General features: G+C 43.5%; 1 protein-coding gene across 7 annotated transcripts in view; it reads left to right on the forward strand.

Annotated features, from left to right (window-relative positions):
- The window catches only part of ALMS1 (ALMS1, centrosome and basal body associated protein), a 123,223-nt gene that overhangs the window by 91,747 nt on the left and 20,674 nt on the right, over positions 1-10,802 (forward strand). For 6 of the 7 annotated variants that reach the window (XR_002099266.1, XM_019526319.1, XM_019526320.1 and 3 more), the window contains exons 15-18: positions 1,854-2,037; positions 2,299-2,362; positions 5,541-5,630; positions 7,575-7,674. Coding sequence is in view for 6 of the 7 variants with exons in the window: in XM_019526319.1 (XP_019381864.1) it covers positions 1,854-2,037; positions 2,299-2,362; positions 5,541-5,630; positions 7,575-7,674 (438 nt within the window). In the remaining variant the exon portion in view is untranslated. The remainder of the gene's footprint in view (positions 1-1,853; positions 2,038-2,298; positions 2,363-5,540; positions 5,631-7,574; positions 7,675-10,802) is intronic. The other variant, XM_019526321.1, reaches the window with a different exon arrangement.

The following is a 10,802-nucleotide window of genomic DNA, read 5'->3' on the forward strand; positions in this document are numbered from 1 at the left end:
AAACTTTTGCTGCTGATTTTCATCATCATCCCTTTGCTGCTTTAGGCAGTCACCAAGTATAAAGCTTGCTGTGTCATAAAAGGATTGGATTATTTTGAACTATTTATGCCACCTGTGGCTATGCATGCCAAGATCAACTCTCATGTGTCAGGTTTTCAGTCTCTTGCCTGCAGGGCTAGTAAGGTAGGTAGCTCCCACTGTTGTAACCTACACTTTTTAATTGCTCCCCTGCAGCATTTTCTTGGGTGCTGTGTAATAAAGATGAGAATTACGTGCGACACATTTTCAACTTGGAATACTTAACTGTGTCATGGGAAATGAAGGAGATCTGGACACTCATAAAAGCAAATCCTATGTGCACATTCAAGGCCAGGTGTGATCATACTGAACACCTGCAAAAACACACCCATATGGCTGGGTTTTTGGTTGTAGCCGTGTTGGTCTAAGGACACAGGCAGACAAGGTTCTTTGGGTAGATGTGATATTTTTTATTAGACCAACTGAGTAGTTGGAAAAACATTTTTTGCAAGCTTTTGGGCACAATCGCCCTTCTTCAGGCATAGGAAGTCTCTGCTGTTCTAAGACTCCAAGTGATGAAAGAAGCTAAAAGTGTGACAGGATGTCAATGAGAATGTAAATAGGTGGAAATTAGGAAAACAAAAGGTAGGAAGGGAAGGGAGGGGAAAAAACAAGAGGTGGGGGGGAAAAAAGCCAAAGATGAGAAAGTGAGACTCTACATTAGTAGATTTTCAAGGTAGAAGAGACGCCATCTGTGAAAAAGTGAACTTACAAAACACCTTTTGTAGAAGAGCCTACAAACTTCACTTTATAAATTTACTGGATACAAAAAATCATGGACCCATATAGCGGCATTTAAAAGTGGTGAGAGGTAGACAGACAATGACGTCAAAGGGTGGTGAGATTCATACCGAAAGGGTGTATCACAGCAAGAGCATAACTATCAGCTGTGACACTGAGTACTGGAAGAGCAGTCGGCTGGACACTAAGAACCAAGGACTGAACACTGAAATTTGATTTATGCTGTAATCTGTCCAATTCCTGAAAATCTACTTCATGCTACAGGTGATAATGACAGTCTCTTTTGAAAGGTCTTGATCTTCTATTAGTCAAGCCAGCCTTTTTACTGTTAATTGTTTGTCTGCTGCCCCTGCGAATTTCTCTCTTCTCCAGTTTTACAGCCTTTCACCCTGTTTTTAATCATTGCTGTGCCTTTCTTCTTTTCTCAGACCTGATGAGGAAGGCTTTGTATTTGAAAGCTTGTCGAAGTCTCTCCCTACTATGCATTTGATCCAATAAAAAAAATCACCCATAAAAATCTCTCTCTTTGATCTAGATAAGACTTAGTAGTCTGAGTGTAATTGGCCTGTTATTTGAAAGCTGCATATTACCACTTACCTTTGGGGCTAATGTGGGCATGAATATTATGAGACTCTATTTGAAACCTTTCCTTAGAAGCCAACAAAATGTGTATATGAACCAAATATATATTTAAAAAAAGATGGCTGTAATAGAGCTTAATGAGAGTGAGGTTATCAGTATCTTGTCCTGTGTGTGCAGCCTCCAGATCTTTACCCTACCCATTTAAACTTATGCTTACCTTCCTTTAGTTCTTTTCCCCAGTTGGTCGGCTTTCCTCTTGTTTAAAATATTGAAGTATAGAGTCTCCAGAGCTCTACCCAGCATTATAGATGCAGGTTTCTTTTGCATTGCAAGAGTAACTCTTCCTTGAAAGGAAAGTTTTCCACACTTTATTAATAGGGATAGTTCCTCCCAGCCTTAGAAAGAGGTTCTGAAGCTACATGATGCTTTGGTTTTCTACCCTCCTGTCTTAGGAAGCTCTCGTGTTGCACCGCCCTGATTTCATCTCTCGCTCTGGCGAGCGTGTGAAGCGTCTGAAGCTCATCATGGAAGAAAGGAAGATCCAGAGCGTGTTGCAGAACGAGCGCGAGGAACTGTTTAATCCCCCTGAGAAAAGGAAGGGCTATAAGAATGCTAGTTGCCTGCTCTCCAACAGAGGTACCTCCGGCTTTTGCCTTTGCATGGCCTCTAGGAAGTATAATGACTGTCATCATTTTGCCTGCAGAATGTTGTTGTAAATGTGCATTTTTTTCTGATGGAAATATTGAATGTCATTATTAATTTTATATGAAGCTATTCATTTTATAGATGAATGAGGTTATTACAATTGGAAAGTTCTGCAAGGGAGATACTCATTTGCGGTTTTTATGTAAGCTTTAGAGTTTTCTTTTTTGCTCAGACTTTCTCTTTTCCATTTAGACTTCCAGGTTAGACAGGAAAGGAGGACAATTCCAAAGGGTGAAATGGTCCAAAGATCCAAACGGTAAGTCTGAAAGAGACTTGTTTCAAACACCACTGGTTCCTGTATCTGACAAAAGTTCCTGTATAGGCTTCAAAACAGCTGGAAGCATCCCTTGTGCCCGAGTCTTCATTTGCCGGAACAATATACCTATCCCCATTCACACCACCTATCTGAATTGGGGATAGGTATGTTGTTCTGGCAAATGAAGACTTGGGCTTGAGGGATGTTTCTGGCTGTTTTGAAGCCTATCTGGGAACTTTTGTCAGAGGGAGAAACTCTGAACATACCTGGCCATAGTTACATTTCCATGGTGTTTTTAATTGTCAAATATGAATGTGTCACTAGTATGTCTACAGTCCAAACACTGCAGCCAAGTGCCCGAGCACCACCTCTGTAACTGTTCAGGAATGGACATTTTTGACAAGTGACTAGCTTGGCTCCATTGTCTAAAACGAACAAAAGTAATAACCGAGCAGCATAAATAGCACAACATCCGTTAAAGATCTTACAACTGTGTTTTGAAATGATGGAGAAGAAAAAAAATGAGAGTAGAAAGGGGTGATTTGGTGGGGCATTATTTATCTTTTTTCATAAAGAGGTTAAATTCCTGTGCTTGTCCCAAAAATATCCTAGGACTGACATTTATACACATCACCCTTCTAATCAGGGTTGAGTGAACTGCTGGGTGCAGTGCCACTCCTCTGCCATTGGTTCAATGGTATAACTGTACAGATGTATGTCATGATATCTCAGGATAAGTTGTTACTACTTGTTATCTGGGAAACTTTAGGATTTATCCCAGGACAATGGATGTGGACATCTGTACTTTTGTCCTGGGATAATCCTGAGATAAATGCAATATCTGTTTTGCCACCTTCATCTCTAAAATGCCATTTTATCCTGCCGTCTGTTTGACTTCAGCCTAATGTGGCTAACCATCACTGTCTACATTACATTGAGGAAACCAGTCCCAAATCAGTATCGTTCCCTTGATCTGTGCATTTAGCTGATATATCTTCATAAACTTGAAGTTTGCAACACATAGGGCACATCTACACGAGACGCTATGGCACAGTAGCAACAAGCTACTGTGGTGTAGCTTGTTGCTACAGTGCCATAGCGTTGCCGGGCACGAACCATGACGGTGATGCTACTGCACAGTCGTAATGAAGCTACTGCGCAGTAGCATCTAAAAATAAATGTGCGACAACAGGACTGTGCAGTAATGCTAGTTACTGCGCAGTTATTTAATACATGGTTAAGCAAGTCCTAAATGACTGCACAGTTGGCCACTTGGGTAGATGCGGCCATGAAGTCTTACTTTGGTATGGGTTATTCACCCAGTCATTTTGTTTTTTTGCTCTTGCTGACATTTTTTAGCTCAGGCTGCATGCCTGCTTTCCATCTTTATTGAAGATGAATAGTAATTTACCACTAGTATCCCTTTTAAAATATGCCCATATAAATATGTACAAAAAGTGGGGTGAGTTTATTTTGTGAATTGTTTTTGGAAGGACAATATTATTCTGTTTCTCCCTCTAACATGGTGAATTGAATTAAAATATAACTGTAGAAGAGTGTTTTGCTTCTTCAAATCATAGAAAATTAGGGCTGGAAGAGACCTCGGGAGGTCACGTTTAGTCCAACCCCCTGCTCAAAGCAGGACCAGCCCCAACTACATCATTCCAGTCAAGGTTTTTAAGGCCTGCCTCAACAAAGCCTCCAATGATGGAGACTCCACAGCCCCTTTGGATAACCTGTTCCAGTACTTTACTCCCCTCCTGGTGAGAGTTTTTCCTAATATCCAACCTCAACTCCCCTTGCTGCAGCTTGAGCCCATTGCTCCTTGTCCTGTCATCTGCCCCCACTGAGACCAGTCCAGCTCCATCCTCTTTGCAGCCCCCCTGCAGGTAGTTGAAGGCTGCTATTCAATCCCCCTCTGTCTTCTCTTCTGCAGACTAAATCAGCCCATTTTCCTCAGCCTCTTCTCACCAGTCGTGTCCCTCAGTCCCCAACCATTTGCATTACCCTATGATGGACTCTTCCCAACATGTCCACATCCTTTCTGCAGTGGAGGGTGGGGGGGACGCACACAACTGGACCCAGGACTCCAGATGTGGCCCCACCAGTGCTGAATAGAAGGGAAGAATCACTGCCCTCGATCTGCTGGCAATGCTTTTACCAACGTAGCCCAGGATGCCATTAGCTTTCTTCATGACAAAGGCACACTACTGGCTCATTTTCAGCTTATGAGTCCTTGTCCCAACTTTCCTACTTTAAATGGCTCCCTTTAGGGATGAGCTGGAGACCTAACAGTGAACAGTGTGTGACTTTTTTTAAGTTAATAGGAGCCATTTCTCACCATCCTTAACTGGAAGAGCCCAACCATATAGCACATGGGCTCTGAGTGGCGGTGGGGATAGTAAAATGAAAGACCCTCCAGCGGGTTTTTTTTGCCACCATCCAATAGGTTGTTCCTAAGTCTGAAGAGAAGCTGATGACAGTCTCAAAGGAGACTTTGCTTGAACTTCAGTAATAGGCTCCAATAAGAATATCATCATTGAAGCGTATTGAACTTGAGCACAATTTAGAGTGATATGACATGCACTGTCTCGCACTGGAAAGCATCAGATAGTAACTTTTTTTTTTCCCTATCAAATGTTAAAGTTAGAAAATGTATCTTAAAAGGTCAATGCTCCTGTTTGTTCTGAAACTAGGCCAGGGCACTAGTGACTGGGTATACAGTCGGACATGGAGGACTTCAGCTATTGAAGAGCTAGCGCTTGTAAACGAGCAATGCTGTATAAGCTCTGTATGCAGCTCTGCTGTTGCCCTTCAGTTTTCACCTGCAGCGCCCATGTTCCTACAGTTCTGGACCTCTCCTCAACAAACCCTGCTGATTGTGTTCTTATAGTTGCATTTTGTCATGATTTTGCATGATTTGACGTGGTTAGTGGGTGCAGCATTGGCCTAGCTCTTCCGCTGTTGAACTCCCCTGAGGCCCTTCCTTCAGTGAAAGTGAAGCAGGCCAGCACTTAAGGTTATTAAAAGTCCCACCCAAGATGATGTGGATCAAAGCACCCAGGGACTTCAGGGGTAAGACCCATTTGTTAACCCTTGCACCACCCGACACCTTCCCACTAGGCTTAACAGAAGTAAAATAAGTATCGAAATATTGTTGCTTTTGTCTTCCCTATAGAGGTAATGCGAATTACAATGACGTTTTTAGGAAAGGTGGGCTTCTAGGAGCAGCCACAGACAGAGTAGAAAAACAGGGACAGAAGAGAAGGTATGTCCATGAGAAGGTAATAAATAGCCAAGAGCTCTAGGTCCTATTTTAATTTGCACCTGCATCTGCCTGTTCCTACCAGAACCAGTCTCTCAGGGTATGTTTGCATTAGAATTTCCCTTGAATGAACTGATTGCTGATTCTGCTGCGTTCCTGATGTTTTGGTATGAGGGAAATCTTGAATCTCTTGGGCTTGGCCCTAGAGTGTATCACGGGAATCAGCTCAGTGCTGATTAGACTAGGAGTGGTGAAGATAACACAAGTGTGATTTAAAGCTGGAAGAGCCTGCTTTGAATTACACCAGTCACCTCCACCACTTCTCAACCCAACAACATGCCGCTTGTATTTTTGACACCTCCTGAATATCAAATCAGTGCAAAACTTTGCCCATTCATCCATTCTCTCACTGTCTTATGGCACCTTTTTATGTTTCTGCTGGAATTAACAGACTTCCACGGGAGATGCATCTACTCAGGCCCAGTTCTGCGGCTTTGTACATGTTTTCTTTCCAAAACAATCCATTGAAGCCCTTTCAAATGAACCAGATGAAAGGAAAATTTGCTTCCAGTTCCTCCTGTGGCAGTACATGGCTGATGAGATTTAAATCTGTTGTACAAATGCATGTGCTTTCTTGGTATAGCATTGAGCAGGAAGTTGCTGCAAGCACAGTGTGTGTGTGTGTGTGTGTGTGTGTGTGTGTGTGTGTGAGGAAAGGAGTCTGTCTGGTGTTAAGTATCAGATTTCTGGTACTTGAGAATAAGGCTGATTGACAGTTCCTATAAAGCCTCTTATGACTGGAGCCAAGTAGCTCTTGGTGTCCACTGCCGTGAAATCAGCAGAACCTTGTAGTCTTAAAGCAAGCACAAGAGCTGTATCTACTTTGGGGACTACAAAGTGAACACAGCTGCTGTGCCTTTCAAAGAAGAGGATGCAGTGTTTCTTACCCTCTGTGGATGGCCAGTGTGTATGATGGAGACCAGGATCTTGGCCCCTCTGAAGCAGGGGCAGCCTCACCAGGCCTAAAGAATCCTAATCCTCATGCTTCTTGAGTTCAAGGTTTCCCATTGCTTCTAGTCCTGGTGTGGGGTGGTTAAATGTCAGGAGGGAAAAAAAATGCTGGCCCTAGAGATCAGGGCTGTCAAATATATGGCCTGGAGACTAGATCCAGGCTGTGGAGCTGGTGTGCTGGGCTACTGGCAGGCCATCAACAGTTGCAGGGAAGGGTTTGGCTTCAGGTCCCAGTTACCCTCCAGCTGCTTTGTCTGTCACCAGTGCTGCATCCCTACACCCCAGCTGCCACCCCCTGCCGTGTGCCCCATGCGGGAGCTGGCTCTGGCATGGGTGGGCATCAGAGACTGAAGTTTCTGCCATGTGTCCCAGGTCAGAGCCAGAGCTGCTGTCATCACCACTGCTTCTTCATGCCCCAGGCTGGATCTGGTCCATGAGGAGCCCTGTGGCCCAGATTTTGCGCGGGGCACAAGGTGACTTTGACACGTCTGCTGTGGATCTTCAGTTATAAAAGACAGGTCTGCCAGATCGGGCACCATGTGTGCATCTCCCCACAGAAGTACCTGGTGTGTAGAGATGACCCTGGTATTTGGCACCCAGTCTACCCTCAACACTGGTATTGTTTCCTGCTATGTTGCTGAAAGCTGTACTTCCAGCTGCAGCACATGGAGCCAGGCAGCACCTTTGTTCCCTGAAATACAGTTGTTAGGGGGTGATACTTTCATGTGGGATGTGGGAACTTTAGTACCACAGCTGTTGATGGTGCCATGCCTGACAGCAATATGTCCCTTTCTTATGATTGGCCAGAAACCTTTAAAAACAAAACAAAACATGAAGGCAAAGATCAGGGGATTGATTATTTTTTTTTTTTTTCTTTTAACAAGTTTTTTTTTTCCCCTCCCAAGTCACTCTTTGGTCTTTTATATTTACATTAAGAATCTACGAGCAGCTGCCAGAGGTGCGGAAGAGGCGAGAGGAAGAGAAAAGAAAATCGGAATATAATTCATACCGGCTGAAAGCACAGCTTTACAAAATGGTAGGTGTTTTGTCTTGAGAACCGGCCCCCCTCTGAACACCAAGTTAGCCTGGAATAGATAAGGTGTTCTTACTTGGGGTCAAATCCTGGCTTGAGGATATTTGCATACTTTCTACAAGGCGCATCTCTGCAAATGTGGATTGCTGGGCAGAAATGTGCCACACGCACATGTGTATGAGTATGCACAGATACGCCACTTTAAACCTTGATGGAGTGACTCGGACTAGCCATGCATGCAAAATACATATAACCCCCCCCCCCCGAAACAACAGACTAACCTCTGTTCTTTGCTTCTCCTTCCCACCCCACCAAAACCGTTCCTTCACCTGAATGATAGAGCAAAATGGTCCTAAGTAAGCAAACATGACTAGAAAGGCCTTGCCCAATGCCCTCAAAATGAAACAAAGAAAGAGGTGAGGGTATCAAAGAGGGTGATTCACAGAGGAACTTCTTGAATTCTGGTGTTTTTATAGCTAGGGCTTACCAGAGCTAAACACAAGCATTTGGTATTTGCCCTTAAATGTGCTTTGCAAATTTAATAAGTCTGAAATCATGGTCCTCAGTATTTCTTTTGCTTTGGGCTTGGGAGGATTTGAAAAAAAATGCTGACTTATTAACTCTGTAAAACTGAACTTTATATTCATTTAGCTGGCAAGTTGGCCAGTGCCGGTATGCTCAAGATTAATACTCTTAAACCTCTTGAGTGGATTAATGGTGACCTATTGGCTGCTGTAGAAAAGACGCATGGTACAGGATTCCCTAGAAGAATAATGATGTGGACGAGGTACCTTTTCCCTGCCATATGCAGCTGTCTTGCTATTCCATTGCTGGTAATATTTCTTCCAAACTGAGATTGCCCAGTGTATTAAGAATTGCACAGTGATTTGGGGGAGTAGGCCAATATGTGTTCAGAGACTAGTGTTTGCTGGTGCTGGCATGTTAAATTGTGACTTCGTCAGATTAAGTGGAAAGAATTTTTTCCTTGTCATGAGATCCAGTGATATATAGCAAAGGGACTGCAATTTATATACAGGGCGGAGTGACCTGATTTTAAAATATCTTTATACCATAGAATAGATCTATTAATCCCCTTCATAAATGTATCTCCAGGGCTGGCAGTGTATCATTTTTATGAGATCAGTATTATAGGCACTCATATATTTAGAGCTTGCATTGTGACTTAATAAATATTAGACATTGCTTTTGACCTTCTCAATTCGAAGTTCCAAGCTTTCTTTTTTTTTTTAAATTGAAACTTGGCTTCCTACTTCCCTAACTGATCTGCACCCGATTTAAAATACAGCATAAGGACCCACGGTACAGCTGGCAGATCCTTAGGATATAGACCACGTATCCAAACTGAACTTGTTTCCGTACTTAAAAAAAGTCCCATGTTGCTTTTAGTGTCATGGGACATCCCAGCCAAGCAGTAACAGCGGGGTGTGTGTCTTCTGGGAACAACTGAAGTCAGTGTCTGAAAGGATGGATTTGTAAATCCTTGTAACCACCCTGAATCCCCTTTTAAACTGGTTCCAGAGGCATATTGCTAAAATTACTGGACTGGCCCAAGCAAGTGCAGTACGGAGTAACAGTCCAAGCAAATGGTTGCATTTTTTTTCTTTTTATAACTGTCCATGCGCACTGTTAAATATAAACTACAGCTAGGTTGTAGACTGGTAGGGAATTCTTCTAGGCATTGAGGTTGAAGGAGCCCAATCAGCTGGAGGCACAAGGAAGTGGTGGATGGCACCAAATACAAATTTTTAAATTTGTGAGTGTCCTTGTTTTGAGAAGAGGGTGATTCACTTCAAGAAAGACGGTTCTCTTTTGTTTTTCTCTCTGACGGAGTAGGGTAGGTATAGACTGAATTGCTTAGCCGTCAATGTGAACAGGCTGTTGACGGCATCAGTTTATAACGAGATCTAACTGCACATAAGCCCCCACTTTAAGTCCTTGGAGTGGCTCTGAAATGGCACAGATAGCTGGGATAACAGAACTCAAGCAATTTTTTCATTTCACCAAGACCTGGAAGATGAGCTAACAACTAGTATATCTACATTATTATATTATTATTAGTGAATTATTGAAAATAAGCTATAGCTCTAATTATATGCCCTTCAGTACTACAGTAAGGCTTAATAGGCCTAAATGAGATCAAAGTTGAATGTTATGACAGACTAGTGAAATGGTCTCTGCCTCAAACGATTTACTGTTACCAGACCTAATATTAGACTTTAAGTAGCGGCATTGAATTCGTACGTGCTTGAACATGACTAGTCTGTTTTCTGAAGACAGCAATTTGCAATGTCAAGCAGAAGACAAAGAACAACAGAAAAGCTCTGCCTAAGCCAAGACGCAGGGACAGCGCACGCAGCTTAGCCTAACTTCAAATGCAACATAAACCAAAAAGACAATGGAAAGCCTTGTATAGATTTCATAGACATTAGGGCTGGAAGGGACCTCGGAAGATCATCAAGTCCAGCCCCCTGCCGGAAGGGCAAGAAGTCAGCTGGGGCCACAGGATCCCAGCAAGATAAGCATCCAATTTGCTCTTGAAGGTGTTCAATGTAGGTGCTTGAACCACCTCCAGTGGCAGGCTATTCCAGACCTTGGGGGCTCGGACAGTAAAGAAATTCTTTCTTACGTCCAGCCTGAAATGGTCTTGCAGTAGTTTATGACCGTTCGACCGCATCATCCGTTGGGGCGCTTTGGTGAACAAACGTTTCCCCAGATCCTGGTGGTCACCCTGATAATCTTATAGGTGGCCATCAGATCACCCCTGAGCCTGTGCTTTTCCAGGCTAAAGAGCCCCATGGCTCTCAACCTGTTGTTGTAAGGTCTGTTTTCTTGACCTCTGATCATGCGTGTGGCTCTCCTCTGGACTCTCTCAAGCTTCTCCACATCCTTGTTGAATCGTGGGGCAGTACTCCAGCTGCGGCCTTACCAGGGGTTGAGTACAAGGGGAGAATGACGTCCCAGGATTTGCTTGAGACGCATCGATGGATGCAAGCCAGTGTTTTGGTCGCTTTAGTAGCCGCAGCATCGTGTTGCAGGCTCATGTTCATCTTGTGGTCAGTCATGACCCCCAAGTCCCTTTCTTCCATAGTGCTAGCCAGCGTAGCACTGCC

The sequence above is a fragment of the Gavialis gangeticus genome, unplaced genomic scaffold (genome assembly GCF_001723915.1).
Source record: "Gavialis gangeticus isolate Ggan-Ray unplaced genomic scaffold, GavGan_comp1, whole genome shotgun sequence".
NCBI lineage: Eukaryota > Metazoa > Chordata > Crocodylia > Gavialidae > Gavialis > Gavialis gangeticus.